Source organism: Conger conger, chromosome 18, assembly GCF_963514075.1.
Source record: "Conger conger chromosome 18, fConCon1.1, whole genome shotgun sequence".
In the NCBI taxonomy this organism is placed as follows: domain Eukaryota; kingdom Metazoa; phylum Chordata; class Actinopteri; order Anguilliformes; family Congridae; genus Conger; species Conger conger.
The window spans coordinates 31,096,105-31,115,158 of record NC_083777.1 but is presented as its reverse complement, the minus strand read 5'-3'; the positions used below and the strand labels follow the sequence as shown (position 1 = coordinate 31,115,158).

General features: G+C 42.9%; 2 protein-coding genes across 5 annotated transcripts; both read left to right on the top strand.

Moving 5' to 3' along the window:
* The first annotated feature begins 2,628 nt into the window (after positions 1 to 2,628).
* On the top strand, positions 2,629 to 7,214 carry echs1 (enoyl CoA hydratase, short chain, 1, mitochondrial). The gene is made up of 8 exons (XM_061228441.1): positions 2,629 to 2,793; positions 3,525 to 3,722; positions 4,204 to 4,331; positions 5,086 to 5,185; positions 5,649 to 5,753; positions 6,076 to 6,195; positions 6,699 to 6,766; positions 6,846 to 7,214. The coding sequence occupies exons 1-8, from the start codon at positions 2,703 to 2,705 to the stop codon at positions 6,909 to 6,911; spliced, it is 876 nt and encodes a 291-aa protein (XP_061084425.1). The 5' UTR covers positions 2,629 to 2,702; the 3' UTR covers positions 6,912 to 7,214.
* A 4,111-nt stretch (positions 7,215 to 11,325) lies between these two features.
* fuom (fucose mutarotase) lies at positions 11,326 to 17,917 on the top strand. 4 transcript variants are annotated; one of them, XM_061228537.1, is made up of 7 exons: positions 11,326 to 11,448; positions 11,627 to 11,695; positions 11,897 to 11,967; positions 13,183 to 13,281; positions 14,633 to 14,706; positions 14,811 to 14,882; positions 17,835 to 17,917. In XM_061228537.1, exons 1-6 carry the CDS (start codon positions 11,364 to 11,366, stop codon positions 14,875 to 14,877), a joined length of 465 nt encoding a protein of 154 aa, XP_061084521.1. In that variant the 5' UTR covers positions 11,326 to 11,363; the 3' UTR covers positions 14,878 to 14,882; positions 17,835 to 17,917. The 4 variants fall into 4 exon arrangements, with proteins under 4 accessions (XP_061084521.1, XP_061084519.1, XP_061084518.1 ...); XM_061228535.1 differs by lacking the exon at positions 17,835 to 17,917 and adding an exon at positions 15,171 to 15,424; XM_061228534.1 differs by lacking the exon at positions 17,835 to 17,917 and adding an exon at positions 15,163 to 15,424.
* The last annotated feature ends 1,137 nt before the right edge of the window (positions 17,918 to 19,054 follow it).

Below are 19,054 nucleotides of genomic sequence, written 5' to 3'. Positions count from 1 at the left end.
TCGATTGATATCGGCTATGGCTTACATTTGTTCATCGCTTAAGTGAATGCTGTATTTTCTGCCTAATTAAATGATTAAACCCCAGTCAATGCCAACTAGCTTTTGAAAACATTGCATAAGCAGACGATACCGAATGTGTGTCGGCTCTGTTGGTTATTTCTAAAAATGGAATCCTCAGATATAATTTATTCAATCGCTGCGTGTAGGCTACAATGGAATTTTATCGAGTGTAATTACATCTAGACAACGGTTAAGCAGTATTGAAATAACATCTATTTTCTTGGATGTGCATCTGTGTAATGTCGAAGGACGTTTTCCATTGTAGTCTACGACTGCAGCAGTCTAAACGAAGCCGACCTACTTGCGATATTCTAGGAAATAATTTTCAAATGGAATTCTTCTTCTGGCAAACATATAATTTAGTAAATGTTCACCTGTTCCGTGCTTTTCTGTGAAACACCGTGTTTTCTATGAAAGGAGGCGGCAGTTGACTAGTAGTCAGCATCGCCATTTCTTCACTATGAATAGGCTACAGACCCTAGCAGAAAAAGCCTCATCGTTCTGGTCGGATATTTTCCATAGCCTATAAATTGGGTATATTTCCATTTAGAAGACGACAAATAAATAATTGCGGATTAATGTTGCACATCCCACGTAAATCACCGAAGTTGGGAAGCATCGTAAGCGACTCACCTGAGATATCAATGCTTCTTCCGAGCGTGAAGTGATTAGCCCACTTTCAGCGCTTTCAGGTTGTAACGGCTCACTATTTATCTAGTCGGAATGGAACTGCTTCGCGGCGTCTCGCGCACGACCAGCTCGAGACGTGCGGGTTTCTGACCACATACCTGATAATCGGGTCGCAAAATGTGTCACTTCCGCGGCAATTCGTGTAAACTGTGCCTTGGCAGCGCTGCGGAAAACCGAAATAATGCTGTGACATAGACACCACCCCCTACAAGAATCGGGTTGACTGTTCGTTCTTTACAAATTGTAATACCTCAATGAATCCCATTCTCAAATCGGCAATTGACCAATTACACTCTAATATAAGAATACCGACCATACACAGGCAGACGTTATGTTCTCGCTACGAATATGACCACCTGCTTCTTCAGTTGGTAGTTTTGTTGGGTGCAAAATATGTAGCTTTGTTTCAAATGCTAGAAATATTTAATAATGATGATGATGAGACATCCTTATGATATTAGTACCTTTATTTGTCAATCAGTTTTCTTAAATTGGCTTAAGGTGTGTTCTGGACACTTCTAACTGGTTTTAGCTGGTTGACTAGCTGTTCCCTGGCTGAGCATCCTATAGTCAACTGGTCCACCAGTCTGCCTACCAGCGTACTCTACCAACTTAACCAGCTTTAACTAGCATTAACCAGCCACAGACCAGATATGACCAGCAACAAAGAAGCTATGACCAGCTAGAAGTGTCCAAAACACAGTTTAAACCAGTTTAGAATCCCAGTCCCAGTACATAATTTGTAATTTTGTTAATTACCTAACTTTCTTTGAATATTCTTTGTCAGTAAAAGGGCTATTTTCAAATGCTTATAAAATGTATAAACATTCATAATGTAATTTCATTATCTGTGCCATACTTACTTTTCAATTCATAACTGTTTCCCCAACATTTAAAATAAGCTGCATCAGAATGTGTAGCTACCTAGGGCTGTTAGTTGAGCAGGAACTTGGAACCATTTTGCTATCAAACTGAAGAATAATAATAATAATAATAATAATAATAATAATAATAATAATAATAATGGCGGCACGGATGGTGCAGTGGGTAGCACTGCCGCCTCACAGCAAGGAGGTCCTGGGTTGTATTCCTGCCTTTCGCCCAATGTATGCTGGGATAGGCTCCAGCCCCCCTGTGACCCTGATCAGGATAAGCGGGTTCAGATAATGGATGGATGGATGGATAATAATATAATAATAATAATAATAATAATAATAATAATAATAATAGTGTTTTTTAGCTGATGCTTTTATCCAAAGCAACTTACAGTTGATTAGACTAAGCAGGGGAGACTTATTGCAGCGGTTTTATTACCTTTGAAATGTTTTTTATGTTGTTATCTTTACAAAAAGCAGTAGACCAGTTTATTTAAGTATATATAAGTAGGCGTACACTACATGTAATTTCGAGTAGGCCCATATAGTAACCAAATTGGCATATTTTAAGTACACCTAAATTATTTCCTGGAACTATGCGAAAAGTATATGAACTACATCTACATTAGATCCTACATACTTTAGATCCTACATACTTTAGATCCTAAAATACATCTTGTTGATCGACTGGAGACAAAGACCCGATCTGGCATAACAACAACCACATACTGGTATGGCAGAGACCGTTATCACACCACAAAACAAACTTTAACATCCACGGCCATAAGACCAGAGAACTGCATACGAAGTTAATGGGTCGTTTTCAGCGTGCTCGGGTGGAATTTAAACAGTCTTGCGTTCACACCGTCGAGATATTTCTAGCCTGATAAATGCCTTTCTGCGTTATATCAGACCAGCGCTCACCAATACCACGATTAGCATTTTAGACGCGTCTCCCCGCCCACTCTCACGGAGCATTTGATTGGATGTGGGAAATATCGCGTGAATTTCCGCTTCCGGACGTAGCTTCAGTCTCGGTGAAGCACACCCGCGATCACCTTCTTGTCTGTCGCTGAAATGGCAATGTTTTGCAGATCTGCAGCCTTCCTTCTAAAGTCAACAAAATCACTACCGTACACGTTTGCAGCTGCACGACAGTACTGCGCAGGTACGTTAATATATGTTTTATAAGTTTCATTTAGCAGGTGTTTCAGTATCGTGAGCAATGGCATGTGCGTCATAAACAACGTTTCACGGTCAAACTCTTATGGTCTGATCCGATGTCAGGTTTTATGCTCTTTGGAGTAGCGGTGCACAGTCTGGTTACCGTGTGACCACAATCCAATGACTGTTTGAAGTCGACGTGTCACTACACCTTGTTGGCGAAAGTCTGAAGTAACGGCAGCACCCCAGAAATGAGAGAGACCTATTCAGTTTCAAGTTGCGATGTCTGTCGGTGTGGGGGTATACTGCAGGATACCAGCAACACCCGAAAGAGATCGTTTTAATTAAGTCCATGTTCCAGTTTTGGAAGGTTCAAGGTTTTACTTGGTGAACTTTCCCAGCTAACTCAATTCAGTATCCACACAATACTTGTTACAGGCCCCAGGACAATCTAGTCCAGAAAGCAACAGTCTCCCTGGTGTGAACTGCATTGATATTACATAACATAATTGCAAGAACGGGCCATTCAGCCCAGCAATACTTTTCCTACCACTAAAATGTACCTACTGCTTAGTTTGCCTAAAAGCTCAACGGTATCAAGCACCATATCAAGCCTGGTCTTGAAAGCCCCGACTACATGGCATGGCAAGCTATTTCACACAGTGACCACTCTGCGTGGGGGGAAAAATACATCGTAATATCTGTGCGGAATTTATCCGTTGCCAATTTTCTCAGGTGGACAATATCAGCACATCCTGGTGGATAAGAAGGGTGACCGGGGGAATGTCGGGTTAATTCAGCTCAACCGGCCCAAGGCGCTGAACGCTCTCTGTGACGCGCTGATTAGGGAGGTCAACCAGGCTTTGGATGCGTTCGAAGCCGACGGTGAGATCGGTGCTATCGTCATCACAGGCAGCGAGAGAGCCTTTGCAGGTGAGGGCTACACTCGGCTTCCTTGAAAGACATTGCTTCTGTATTGCTAACAAGCAAAACGTCTTTAACAGTCGTGCACGCTCTTCTCCCCGATGTGTTGAAACATAAGCTCAGTTAATACAGAATTGAAATGACACTATAGTACTTGCACTATATACACCATGTAAATAGAGCGATCTTGTATAGAGGTATTACTGAAATATTGTACACCCTGGTGTAAAATCCATCTATGACCAGCTTGAAATAGCAGCTACCAGCTGTTTCAAAACATAGCTTGAGCTGGTCAAACCATGTTGAGTATGGAGCTGGTCTGAACTGGTTAACCAGCTACCATCTCTTTCCAAACCTAGCTTGAGCTGTTTTTTTTGGGGTTTTTTCCAGCAGGGCTATCATTGCTAGACACTGTAGGCCTAATTATACCAAATGTTAGCATAGCTGCTTCGTTGATATTACAAAATTGAACGCGTGTGCGTTGTTTCAGCCGGTGCGGACATTAAGGAGATGCAGAATCGCACCTTCCAGGAGTGCTACGGTGGAAACTTCCTGGCACACTGGAATAGGGTTTCACAAGTGAAGAAGCCCGTCATAGCTGCTGTGAACGGCTTTGCTGTAGGTATTAGCAAACGCACGTGAATGATAATAAGACTCACACATGTCATAAAAATGAGAGATTATGGTAAATGGACTGTGTTCATATAGTGCTTTTGTCCAAAGGGCTTTACAATTGATGGCTCTCATTCACCCATTCACACACACACACACACACACACACACACCTGCCTCCTAAGCTAATGTCACCCACTTTAATTATGATTAAATTATAATTACATCAAGCTATAATTAAAGTAGAGCCTGGACACCTAAATTCGTTATGGGTATCAGAGGATCTTTGACAGTTTGAGCCTAAATCGCTGCTCTACCCGATATTGTCGTGCACCCTGGTCGATACGCATATCTCTATATACATGAGAGAACAATATGTCTGAATTTTACGATGCGATTTTTCTCTCATTATATGACATACAATGACATACTCTTACGTCATGTGTCTTTTGTTAAGGAAGCTTCATTTTTATTGTAACATGTAAGCTTTGATCACAGGGCCACAACCAGTGACTTATCATTGGACATTGGAATGAAGCTTATGAAAGGCCCAACAATTATCTTGATTTTACTACAACTGCTACTACAACTACTATACTAGTACTACTGCTACTATATTATAACTACTAGTACTACTGCTACTACGACTACTATACTAGTACTGCTGCTACTACTACTACTACTACTAATAACTGATATAACTTATCATTATTGACTGATAACTTATCGAAGAAGATAAATCTTATCTTGTGCTCCACAGCTTGGCGGAGGTTGTGAGTTGGCCATGATGTGTGATATTATTTACGCCGGTGAGAAGGCACAGTTCGGACAGCCAGAAATCCTCCTGGGGACCATACCTGGTAAAACTCTGCTCATTGGTTTAATTACGTGTGGCCTTTGCTGCTTATGAAGCTGTGTTCTTGACCTCACCTAGGCCCTGTTTCATGACTCAGTGCAGTTACCTCCTGTTTAAAACCCAGAACCTTCCCAAATCTGGAACATGGACTGAAGTAAAAAGAGCCATTCCATGTTTTACTCCATGCACACTTACTTATCCAGCTAACTCCATAATCCTGAGTCCTGAAATACCTGCATGTGAACATATCGGCCACCAGAGGGCAGTAGAGACACAGAATGAAAAGGAGGATTTATAATGTTTTGTGTTCTGTAATTACCCAGATGAGATTATTTAAAGAATATAAACAATCACAGCGTGAACTGAGTGGCTCATATGGTAGAGCGGATGTAATTGGGTTTAAGTGTGTGTTCGGGTCAGTCTGCGGGGTGTTGACCGTACTGGGACTGACAGGTGATTTTGGGCAGGTGCGGGAGGTACTCAGAGACTGACTAGAGCCGTCGGAAAATCCCTCGCCATGGAGATGGTCCTGACAGGCGACCGAATATCTGCACAGGAGGCCAAGCAGTCAGGTAGGCCTTGTAAACATTCACCTGTATAGAGCATGCAGTCAGATTTTTTATTTTTTTTGGGGGGGGGGGGGTGATTTCTGGTGATGAACATATGGTTCATACACAACTACTTGTATGTACCACACTTTGCAGGACTACAAACCTCCACTTGTGTGTTTTTTTTCCTCTTTTTCTTTTTTTCTCTCTTCGGTGTGGTTTAATTTCCTGGTTGGCGTTGTTTTTCGTGTCGCCCGTCAAAGCTGCCACTCGCCCACATTCCTCGGGTGCGTTTCCGCGTGCCGTCTCTAACGGAGCGCCGTGTCCGCGTGTGTTCCTCGCGCAGGCCTCGTGAGCAAGATCTATCCCGCGGACCAGCTGGTGCAGGAAGCAGTGAGATGCGGGGAGAAAATCGCAGCCAACTCCAAGTTGGTCTCTGCCATGGCCAAAGAAGCCGTCAATTCAGGCACGTATCCCAGGCCGTGTTACGAAGTATTCATTTCGTGTCGGCTCCTGATGGAACCAGGCCTGCAAGTATGGGATTACACACAACGGTCGAATGTAAAAATTGGATTTTAGACAGATTTTTTAGGAATCATTCATCAGGTTTGGTTCAGATGTTTGGCCCATCAGTGGTTTTCTACTCATATTTCTGTGGAATTTTATGAGGATTAGGTTGTCCTTGTTGGGAAGTCGACTAAAAATACATACTTCACAGTTACGCATTGAACTGACACTTTTGTCCAAAGTGACTTGGACTAAGCAGGGGGACAACCCCCCCCTCTGGAGCAATGTGGGGTTAAGGGTCTTGCTCAAGGGCCCAACAGCTGCACTGATCTTATCGTGGTTACACTGGGGCTTGAACCACCAACCTCCCGGGTCCCAGTCAAGCAGCTTAGCCACTTACATTATGGTCACGTGAATAAAAACACGATTGTGATTGTTAATTGGACGTGCTTTTTATTCTAGCCTTTGAGTTGAGTTTGGCGGAAGGGAATCGACTGGAGAAGAGATTATTCCACGGGACCTTTGCTACCGTGAGTAAACCGTGTTTTTCCCGCTATCTTCAGAGGCCCGTCAATCAGTCACTAATACAGTCTTTTTTTCCCTCCACAGGATGACAGAAAAGAAGGAATGACTGCATTTGTTGAAAAAAGGAAAGCTACTTTCGAGGACAAGTAAAGGAAGAGTACACGTACTGTACAGTTGGATGATTGAAAAGAAGTGGAGAACATTAGAATGACTGTTGACCTGCAGTATGCCTTACCGTTTCCTGTAACAAAGTGTTCCTTCTAGTATGGGATAATCGCGGGGTTAGATCGTTAAGACTCCCAAACACTACTCATATTTGAATAAATATTATAGTATTAAAAATTAAAATGCGATAATTGATGGGCTTTTTTGATTGTTTGTTGTAGTTTTCACAATTCCCATGAGTGCCATGATTGCATCTTTGGAATAAAAATATTTTTGTTCGAAAAATGAGCTTGGGGTGCTGCGATAATTTCATCCCTTTTACATGGGGGGCGACATGGCTCAGGCAGTAAGAGCAGTCGTCTGGCAGTCGGAGGGTAGATGGCTGTGTCGATGTGTCCCCGAGCAAGACACCTAACCCCCAATTGCTCCTAACGAGCTGGTCGGGGCCTTGCATGGCAGCCAATCGCCGTCAGTGTGTTTATGAATGGGTGAATGGAGAAGCATCAACTGTACGGCGCTTTGGATAAAGGCGCTCTCTAAAATGCCTGCCATTTACACACTTTTGTGACACGAAGCAATGTCGTTACCATTTACAGGTTAGGTGTAAAACGATATTGCTACCGGTGTCGATTTTTGAGAAGGTGCTCATATTACACAGTAATTAGAGAGGAGTATCTTCTATACATGTGATCGCTTACAATAACTTAACACAGCCTATTCTTTTGGTGGGCAGTTCGTTTTTCCTAATGGACTTTCTCGTGTACTGTCCTGAATATACAGATGACAGCGACTTATTAGAAACCACTTAGAAACCTAATCAGCCGTGTCACTGCTGCCCGCCTTGTAAAATAATAAATATTTAAAGATGTGCAGTAAACTACCCTCAATTTGTCTGTGATCGGCGTCACTCATATCTCAAGAGTGGCAGAAGATAAAATATCATAACCGCTCGTTGCTATTCTGGGCGCCGTCAGCACGTCGTGTTTGACTTTCTTTGCATCTATTTGTCCACCGTAGCTCATTTTAAGCCCTGTCTTAAAACATCACAAGATACCATGACAACATTGGAAGGTGAAATAGATTATATGTGCGTCACAAACAGTAATGAAATTCCACTCGTGCACTGAGCTCGAAGACATTGTCCATATTTTATCACACGATGGCAGTATCGTGCTTAGTCTGAAAGGGCAGAAAAAAACCACCGTACTACATTCAAAATTAACTAGACACTTTATCATAGATCGTCTAGGTTTGGTCTTCTTCATTATGTGGTATCAAAAGGTAATCCCTACAGCCTTTTTAAAACTGCGCTGGCTTGAGAAGTGGGGGCGTCGCAATTTGCTATCGATTTACAATTTCAACAAGTGGACGATTTTCTTCTTTATTTAGCTACTGAATAAAAACCCTAACCCAATATAAAAACCCTATACTTGCTGTTCCAACAAAGTGGAAAGTCATCCTGAACACTTTAGAATGTTGCGCACGAACTTAGACGAGAAGTAAATATAGACCTACAAATGACAACGAGTTTAATGTTAGTGTCGGCAGCCCAGCCATGAGAAGACGATAATGTCTTACGTTTGACTTGCTGTGCTGTACTGTGCCTATTATTTAAAACAAACAGAATTTGATGTGACTCTGTTTCTTGAGACTTGAGATTGCTGTGTTTGGACTGAAATTACTCGCATTGGCCTCTATGTAGCCTAATTGTTTTTTGGTGATATGAAAAAAAAACTAACTTTTTTTCACAAAGGGTTTGCAAATCTTTAGTTTATATTATTTTCAAACCTTTGAAATCTAAACTGACCCCCAATAAAGTCTACGCCATTTAAAATAATAATATACAATTTCAAAGAATTACTCAAGCCAAAATAATGGCAAACCAAACTCGCAAGAACAAAATGGGCTAGCTTTTAAAAAAAGCAGAGTTTATCAATTCAAAAGGGCAAAAATCCATAGCAGATCTGATTATAGAGAGGGCCTTTTATTCCCAGGCGATCTCTGAAGGCATTTTGTGTGATCTCAGCGTTCCTTCCCTATAGGCTTCCTTATATCTTCGCAAGTCCATAGCCTAATTGATTTTTATTTTCATTCAATATTCCCCCGGAGTTGTCTTTCTTCTCGGCTCCTGGAACGAAACTTCTAAAAGGGATGGGGGGGGGGGGGGGGGGAGTCTTCTCACACCGCGGAGACGGCACAAAAGTTCCCTTGGAAGAAGAAAAAAAAACAGAGGTTCTACTTTGAAGTCTATCCCCTGCTAACGAAAGGTCAAAATAATAAATGTAGACCCAATTGAAGCGTTCAAGAGAGACAAAGAGGGCAAAACGTTACATTTTGGCATAGACAGCCCTTCATAGCGTGATAAACTCGTTTAAAAAGCCAAACCAACGGGAGAACAGCATGGGTCCCTGCATAAAGAAAAGAGCTTTCAACCGATCAGACAGTCCCGACTCCTCCGTCATTCCTTTCGTGCCCGCGTCGGTCTCTCTCCACTCTCCTCCGTGGCCTATACTGCAGCTGGAGCGCCTCCACACTTTAATTAGACAATAGAAATTTCCTCTAAATTACAACCTCATCAACGGCAGAAAGTGGGAAAAGTCACCGTTCATCAGCAACCGCTGCACGCCCTGTGTGCGCGTTATTCTTCACCAAATAAGCTACAGCGTGAGCTCTATTTGCGCATCTTGACTTGGTTTCCTAAACCCTTTTTATGCAGATCTAATGCTTACACAGAATTAAAATTCAGCCGATAGCCCACAATACGTCCCGTACCCCCCCACCAATCCTAAAAGTTGACCCGGTTCCAGAGAAAACGGTTAGGATGGAATGGTTTTGATCTGACAAATATTTTCATAACCTCACATTCTTGGCATCATATGATTCGCCTGGACGAGAGACTCCCTCGTTCCAACCCCGCTTGCTCACCTATGAGTGTCAAAAATAACATTATCGCACAATTTCAAGATAAAGGCTACAATCTCAATGCACAGAGGCATTATTCAGCCTAGATGATATTCATAGATATAGCCTAAGGTCTCTTAACATTCTTTCGCATCTTAAAACAACTGTTTGACACATCTTAAAGTTGCATTCTGCCACCTAAATTAAGTAGGCTATAAGATATTAGTTATTTTGAACAGAGTCAAAACGTTTATTAATGTCATTATTTTTGGTGGACAAAGTGTAAGCTTGAAAAGAAAATTAGACCGTAAACGAGAAACATTAATACCCTATTGAGCAAATACGATAGACTTGAATTCTCATTTTAAAAGACACCGAGCTTCAAGAAAGTATGTAAAACTTATTTAGCTAATACATGTGGAAGAGGAGAAGGCTACAGCCTATTAAAATACTAAAAACGACATATTCAGCGGACCCAATCGTTCTCGCGATTGGATGTTGGAAGCAACCGTTACATTTAGGCTCAGACCGTTATAGAGGATGCATTTGGAACATGAGACTACACAAACGCTGATCTCGTGCATAGTTTCTGAAGCAACAGGTCAGATTGTAAAGCGCTTCTCTAATTCCAAGGAACTACAATGTAAGACGAGCAATATGTTATTTCAAATGCCGTATTGGCCATGCAGGACTGGTTCCCCACACCTAACGTAGATACAGGAGAGCCGTTGTTCTTAGGCATAGGTTAATTGTTATAAACAACCCAATAAACATTGCGACGATATCGAAATTTATTACAGGCAGCTTATAGCATGGTCAAGTATTCACATATAGGCTATAGCAATAACCGACGTGTCTTATTCATTCAAATGTTAATATTTAAATATTTATGAAAACTAAAACGGATCAAAAATGAACAGCTGAACTTCATCATGACAAATGTGTGAAGCGCTGATGCATGGCCACGCTTCTCATGTGATGCAATACTGAGTCTGGTCAGTAGTGGGCGCAGTGGTCCACATACTTTTTCATGACTTCACTGGACCGTGGGTCGCTTTGTTTTCATTGCAGCGAGGAAAAGAAACAAATCCCGCAAAACATTCATTTCCCGACCAAAATAACAATGTTTTCCGTCAATTAGCTAATGGGTCGTTATAACGTCGCTATGTTGTACGGTCAGACAAATGCATAGCTTATAATTTTCCATTAAGAAACTGTTTTACCAAAAATACGGTAGCTTGCAGTAAATAATCATTGTCCACAGTTTAATTATTGTTATAGTATTTTCTGCTCATATCCGCGTATTAGGAGGAGGTACCTGGAAAGGTCTGTTGCAGGATTGTACTATCTGGGGGAATACAAATCGGAGCCGAGTCTCGCCTACAGCCCTACTGCCCGTTTTGATCAATCTCATAACACAGCATTTCACGAATAGCACTTGGCACTTCCGCGCTTGACTGACCAACCAATCAATGCCCATCATTTTGTCTCATGACTTCTTACTATTCCTCTGTTCAGGGTTTTGATGTTTGAACAATGGTGGTACTAAAAGGAATACCTGCTATTATTTCGGCCGATTTATTATATGCGTTGGGTAAAATGGGACATGGCGATGAATTGGGTAGGAACTGAGGCTTGCAAACATGTTGACATAAAATCGTTTAACGATTTATTCAAATAACACAGTGAGATTGCCTTAAAACCTGTGCGCTCGCTGCTTCCCAAAAACGCAATAACTTTTCGCAATAACTGATCTGTGTGAATTATCCTGACATAAATGTTCTTTTGTTTTGCTCCAGTTCTTGCTGACGCAAACTTTCCAGTTTCATCAACTTGCAGATCCGGGCCCACCGAAATACGTGCTGACGGTATGACACCAGCCTTCTGACAGAGCCACCCTTCGCCTTGCATTAATGCTATCCTTTTCAATCTTCGATTCGAAATGCCTGTTAAACCATGTTTGCACCTGAGCAGGTTTAAGCGGAAAAGTCTGATGCCGAAGTCTACTGTTTTTGAAGCTCATCAGTATGGTTTTAGGTAAGCGTCATGCGTTGCTTACTGTCTTCTAGGTGTGGGCATTCCTCAACTCTTGGAAGCCATATTAAAGCTGTTCCCTCTTGACACCTATGTCGACAGCCCGGTAGGTATCAATTCGTACTGAATTGTAGGTTCATGAGATGACACGAGGGCTATTCAAATCGTGTGTAAACGCAGCCCACCTTGGAACTTGAACTTGTTTTTGTGTGTAGGCTACACATAGCCAGGCACCAACAAATAACATGGGTGCATAATACAGAAGCTGGTGCACTCGACCTGTTTTTAGGGCAAAGTGGAATGGTGTGGAAAGGTAGGTAAAGGTTTGGTTAAAATGTCATAATTTACACAATACTTATGTGTGTGAGAATTCCAGGAGATCAGCAGTTTCTGAGATACGCAAACCACCCCATCTGGCACTCATTCCATGGTCAAAGTCCCTGGCATGCAGCTATATCTAACAACGTGGCTTACGTATGTCAAAATTTACATTTACATTACATTATTGGCATTTGGCAGACGCTCTTATCCAGAGCGACGTACAACAAAGTGCATATCCATAACCAGGGATAAGTTCGCTGAAAGACCCAAGAGGGAAGTACAATTTGAACTGCTACCTGTACAACAAAGATAAGGACGAGGGCCAATTTTTTTTTTTTTTTTCATAAACAAGAAACAAACAAACAGAGCAAAAGTGACCAAAGTTAACTATCAAAACACTGCTTACCTAGCCAACTAAAAAATACCAATACAAATGAACTCCTTGTTAAAATTCTGAGATTGCAGTTATGGTTGGAACGAAAACCAGCATACACAGGGGGGCCACTGCCTTCACAGATCACATTTCTTCCCCCTTATGATGTTTGGTCTGAACAACAACTGAACCTCTTGACCATGTCCGAATGCTTTTATGCATTGAGTTGCTGCCAAATGATTGGCCGGTGTACATGATTGGCTGTCTACCTAATAAAGTGGTCTGACTGTATATCTCTTAGCTGATAGCCCAAGTGAATGCCCTTAGGTATGTTTCCTCTGGATGAGCAAATTAAGTGTAATGTAATGTGTGTATCTCCAGTCATCAATAATCTGCATGTTTGATTTCTTGTCAGAACCTGTATTGTTTATGCACATCCCTGCTGAAAATAACAGCTTAAACCAACCTAGGCAGTTTGGCCACCAGCTTGGCCAGCCACAGACCTGCTAGAGGCCATCGTTCACCAGCTAGAAGCGTCAAAAACGCAGCCAGTTTCAGCTGGAACTTTCAGCAGGGATACACAGTAGAAGGTGTAAGTCGATCTCTGAGCTGCGTCTGGCCTGACAGGCAGCTGTAATGGGCCTGGAGCCGCGTGACCTGGAGAGGGGACTGGCCGTGCCGGTTTGGGATGTGTACAGCGGGCTCCTGATGGTGGCCGGATGTGACGTGAGTCCCGTCGGCAGTCAGAAGGCTCCTCTGTGTCTCCCTCGCTAGTTCTGCGGTCCTTTATCGGGCAAAATGGTTCAGTGTGGGAGCTTTCAGACTTTTACATTACATTATTGGCATTTGGCAGACATACAGTTTATTAGGCTAAGCAGGAGACAGTCCTCCCCGGGAGCAATGCAGGGTTAAGGGCCTTGCTCAAGGGACCAACGGCTGTGCGGATCTTATTGTGGCTGCACTGGGATTCAAACCCCCAACCTTGCGTGTCCCAGTCATTTACCTTAACCACTACGCTACAGGCCGCCCTGACAGACTTTTCACACCTACCATAGAGGGTTCCATAAAGACCTAAAGGGGCTTCCCTTATCGGGACCAACGGTTCAGAAAGGTGCCAAGAAACTATCCTTAAGCCAGGGATCATATAGAATCACGGTGCTTGTGGGCTGAGAACTGCTGCTTTTCCACCCTCCCTTTACCTGGGAGTCGGGTGTGTTCACCCTCCCTTTACCTGGGAGTCAGGTGTGTTCACCCTCCCTTTACCTGGGAGTCAGGTGTGTTCACCCTCCCTTTACCTGGGAGTCAGGTGTGTTCAAGCTCCCTTTACCTGGGAGTCAGGTGTGTTCACCCTCCCTTTACCTGGGAGTCAGGTGTGTTCACCCTCCCTTTACCTGGGAGTCAGGTGTGATCACCCTCCCTTTACCTGGGAGTCAGGTGTGTTCACCCTCCCTTTACCTGGGAGTCAGGTGTGTTCACCCTCCCTTTACCTGGGAGTCAGGTGTGTTCACCCTCCCTTTACCTGGGAGTCAGGTGTGATCACCCTCCCTTTACCTGGGAGTCAGGTGTGTTCACCCTCCCTTTACCTGGGAGTCAGGTGTGTTCACCCTCCCTTTACCTGGGAGTCAGGTGTGTTCACCCTCCCTTTACCTGGGAGTCAGGTGTGTTCACCCTCCCTTTACCTGGGAGTCAGGCGTGAAGAGAGTCTGGCCAATCAGTGGCACTAATTGCTCAGTTAATTTCCCAGGAGAAAAGAGGGTCAGATTTGATGATCCCTGCAATAAGCAATCCTTCCCTTTTGGGTGATTTGTTATTTGATAATCCGTGTTTAATACAATGTTTTGCCACCTCTACAACTTGCCTGAGTGACAATATCCCCAGCAAACAGACGGGTGAGATGAAGTGTGTGTTGTAGATGCCCTTTACACAGTCTCCCTGCTGAGTAGCTTTCGTTCAAATGTCCAGCAGAAGCCACTTAGACAGTGTTCATGAGAGTTGACTTAGATTAGAACCCTGCAGTTAACTTAGTTAAGTTTTATGAACTTGTTTCCCCAACACTTATTTCATTTTTAATTTTCAGAAACCTTTGGAAGAGGTGCAGAGATTTGCGTTTTATGAACGCGCAAAGCTCTCCTTTGCTGTTGTGGCCACTGGGTAAGACGATACTTTTTAATTGTTAAAATGGTGGACGATAACATTAGTTTGCTTTTCACTCACTGTCTGAAAAATACCCACGATGCCCCTCTCTCCTCCGACAGGGAAACCTCACTGTATGGAAACCTGATCATAAAGAAAGGGGTGCTTCCACCTGGGGAACAGTGCTAAGACCTGTGAGTGTGTGTTTGATCTGTATTTACAGTACTATAGAACCTGAGTGTGTGTTTGATCTGTATTTACAGTACTATAGAACCTGAGTGTGTGTTTCAGCTGTATTTACAGTACTATAGAACAGCAAAAAAATAATAATTTTGAATAATAAAAATGGGGATTTAATTAAGTGATTGAGATACAGTAATAAGTTGTTTGAAGTACGTTCCCCGTAGAATGCAGCAGAAATGATCACTTCACAGCTGTTCTTTAAAAAGGCCACATTGTCACACCTGAGTTCACTACACCAGGGTTCCAGAACCTTCTCAGCCCCAGGTGCCCGTTCCCATTCGGCCAGCAGTCAGGACGGGCTACGCGCAGTGCACGCCAGGAAACATGCAGCGGATCTGTGTCGCTCCTGTATTCAGTGCAACGTGAACAAACACTAAAGCAGAATGATCTGATTACCATGGTTGCGTAAGCCATTTTTTATCCACTCTGCCATTTGTAATCTGTAAAGTAATAAAGTGGGTGGATTTACATTCACTGGAATTCTCCGATCTTACCCTGAGTATGGGAGTACTCTGATTATTGAAACCATGGAAATCTTGAGTATCATGATCAGCGTTGGATCATAATTTGAGTAATCAGAACACACCTGGATCTAGATGTCTTAAACTGTCAGTACATTGGGAAGGATTTTCTCCTGAGGAGACCACATGCGTGTTTGGATCTCCGTAATTAACGGAAGTTACTGTCAGTGTTGCGTCATGTGCGTGTTGGACATTCCCGAATAGCATAAAAAACGTATTTTAAGTGCAAAAAGGTTGGTATGGGGTTGGATGAGAATTTTGTTATTTTAACTTAATTTAGCTAGTTAACTGATGCTAGCTATCTAGCTACATTGGGTAAATGCATTACAGTGTTTAGTGTTATGTATTTAAGACACTGGCAATTCACCTTGGTAGAACTTCCAAATAATCAGTTGTTTGTGGGCAAATCACAGCCGAACTAAGTTATCACAGTAACCATTAGCTGTGGTTGTGTGGTCTCTAATGATGATGCGTTCAAAAAGACATGGCGTCATCTAGTAGCCAGACCATTTCGCAAACATTTATACTCCAAAGTGATTTTATGTGGGTCTGTTTATTGTCAAAAGGACAAATTTAATAAGCTTTAAACAAAAGATTTAGACAAAAGCAAAAGCTAAAGGAAGGCAATTTCCATTTGACTGACTGCATTTCCAAAACAAATTATCTTCATAAATAACATAACCCTGTAATTCTCCAATGATTCAAGAGTGCTCTGTTGCTGGGTTGCAGGAGAACATGCCATTAAATGATAAAATATGTACATTTTCATAAACAACAGAGGAAAGGTTCTTCTCATAATAGAAAAAGACCCCCATCTACCTGGCTTACTGTGGCCCTGGAAACAATGTAATTACCATGGCAATTTGTCCAACTCTATTATAATGAAAACATTTCTGATGACAATAAAAACATATTAGTCAAATGCGCGATTGTTGAAAAGTGCATTTGCTATTCATTAGCGAATAATAGAGGCATGTCTAGTTGCTATAAATGTAGGTTTTACAACAAAATATACCTGTAATGTGTTCTTTAAGTGGCACACTTTTTGGAAATGGACCATTAGTCTCAATGGCTGGCAACCTAATAAAACATAAACAAGAATAAATTCTTGAAAAGCACTTGTAGTGTGATGTTTTTGGCTCGTCAGACTATAATTACACGTCAATTACTTAACAGTGTTGGGACCAGACCTGGGTCCAAATACGTAATTGTTCTGGAGTTATCGTTTTCCGTGCAACTGAGCCAACCAAGAGGACTTGGAAGGTGGGGTTTTGAGAGAGTGTTTCATAGGTTCCAACACACCGGACAAGCTCAGTAAAGCGTATGAAAGTACTTTAATCCAAAACGGTTACGCCTTTGATCCAGGCCTGGTTGGTACAGCGTTTTTTTAAAAGATGGTTAGTTGTGGTACAGGTGGTCTCCATCCTCCTCCGGTCGGCTGTAGGTAACGCGGCCGAGTGGCCTTGGCTGTACCTGGGCCTGTGGGCGTGCGTGCTGGGCAGGTGCATCTCTATGGTACAGCGCATCTCTGTCTTCCTCTGGCCGGGTGTAGTCTACGCCGCGGGGCTGCTTCTGCTCTACCTGGGGCTCTGGGCGGGGAGGCAGGTCAGGCACAGGCCTGTGGTAAACCTGGTCCATATCCTCCTCCGGTGCCCAGACCTCAGGGACGGGCCCCGGGGCGGGGTGGTCCAGGTCATCGTCGTCGACTTCGGGCACCTGGTGCCTCCGCCCCCTGGACCACTGCGCCGCCTCCCAGATCGCCATGTCGGGGGTGATGTCGTCGTCGGTCACTGCCATGTCCTCCGGGGGCTCCACCTCCTTCAGCCCCAGAGACATCTTTCTGGAACGTTCCTCAGACCTGCGGCGAGGGGTTAGCACCGCTCAGACCCCAGTGCAGTGCAGCCGCGACGCTGTTTGCTTATAGAATACGCTGAGGATTGTAGGCCTATGTGCTGGTGTAGCGTTTCAGATCTCAGGCTTTAGAGCCTTCAAGTCACCTGCGGAATTACCTTGTACTATCGCTTATGTTCGTTTTCAAATTATAAAAAAAAAAAAAAAAAAACTATGTCGGATGTTAATCTATTAATAACCCATTTTTGAAAAACCACGCATGTATGTACCACGCACAAAGCAGAGCCCTGTAATTTTAATCTCAGAATTTATGAATTATTTTAGTAGTTTCTCTTTGCACTGCACACCATAATAAGGGTATACATAATGAGGGTATACATAATGAGGGTATACATAATAAGGGTATACATAATGAGGGTATACATAATGTAAGAACCTCTGAGCCAATGGGAAAGCACTTACTTGAGAGTTTCTTGGTATTGGTCCTCCCCTAATTTAGCCTGTGAAAACATTTAGGAATCTCGTCAACAGCTTTGACCACCAGAAAGAAGATCTGTGAACAGAGCTCTACCATTCCTGCCCAACACAGGAAGACTGATGACGACGGTCACAAAGCTAAAGATTCGTTTCAGAAGGCTTGAGGCTTGCCGTGACCCTGACCAGGAACAAGCGGGCTAGATAATGGACGGATGGATGGATAATAACTTCAGGTGGTACCCTTGGCTTCCTTTCTACTCCCAACTAACACTCTCTTTAGACGCAATTATTCTGCATTGTAATTGTGAGCTTCATGGTTTTTGTTTGGAATATGAATCGCATTTGTATTACGGTTCTAGGTTGGCACAATTTAGCTTCAGAATAACTTACAGTTAATTAGATGAGGCAGGGGCCAGTCCCCCCTGGATGTGGGGGTTAAGGGTCTTGTTCAAGGGCCAAACAGCTGCACCGATCTTATTGTGGCCACACTGGGGTTGAACCAGCAACCTTCTGGGTCCCAGTCATGCACCTTAGCCGCTAGGCTACAGGCTGTGCACAGACCCTCTGTAGGGACTCAAACTCAGTACCTTCTGGCTGTGAAGTGACAGTGGTATACACTGCACCACCATGCCACCATGTTCATTTTTTACTAATAAAATACTGCTATGTCTACAGCACTATAGTGTGACCGGCACTCAATACGTACCGGAGAGGAGAGTGGGCTCGCTGTGCAGCCATAGAGGAACAATGCAAAGGCTATCGGCAGGGAAAACCTGGGGGGAAACGCATTAACAGCCTTAGAATATACAAAAACATACGGCATGCTGCCGTCATAACACCTTCAAGCCTTTAGGTGAATGCACAATGGTTACGGGCGAACTACAACTGAAATTAAATTATGTATCAGAAATCGTGATTTTTTAACAAGAATTGATCACTGTGAAAACACACAACATGTAATTTGTTAACGCACACACAATAACATTTTGTGTCTCAATGCTGTTGAAATGTGTCCCACAACACAAACGTATGTTGTGCCATATACTGCATGCCATAATAATACACTTTATTTATACAGCGCATTTGTTGTAGATAAAAGCAATATAGAAATAAAACTTAATGGATCATATATAATATATCCATACAAGAAACAAACAAGAAACAAACACGACAAGACAAGACAAACACTTTGGGGCATTTCCCCAAAGTCATTCAACTATGAATCTGTGTCCCTTTCTTAAATTGACACTGACATTTTCTGTTCATTATTGTAC

Coding starts and splice junctions, on each gene's coding strand:
- echs1 (XM_061228441.1), top strand. CDS start 2,703: ATGGCAATGTTTTGCAGATCTGCAGCCTTCCTTCTAAAGTCAACAAAA. Junction 5,754..6,075: donor ACAGGAGGCCAAGCAGTCAG/GTAGGCCTTGTA, acceptor TTCCTCGCGCAG/GCCTCGTGAGCAAGATCTAT. Junction 6,196..6,698: donor CAAAGAAGCCGTCAATTCAG/GCACGTATCCCA, acceptor TTTTTATTCTAG/CCTTTGAGTTGAGTTTGGCG.
- fuom (XM_061228537.1), top strand. CDS start 11,364: ATGGTGGTACTAAAAGGAATACCTGCTATTATTTCGGCCGATTTATTA. Junction 11,968..13,182: donor ACACCTATGTCGACAGCCCG/GTAGGTATCAAT, acceptor CTGGCCTGACAG/GCAGCTGTAATGGGCCTGGA. Junction 13,282..14,632: donor TGATGGTGGCCGGATGTGAC/GTGAGTCCCGTC, acceptor TTTAATTTTCAG/AAACCTTTGGAAGAGGTGCA.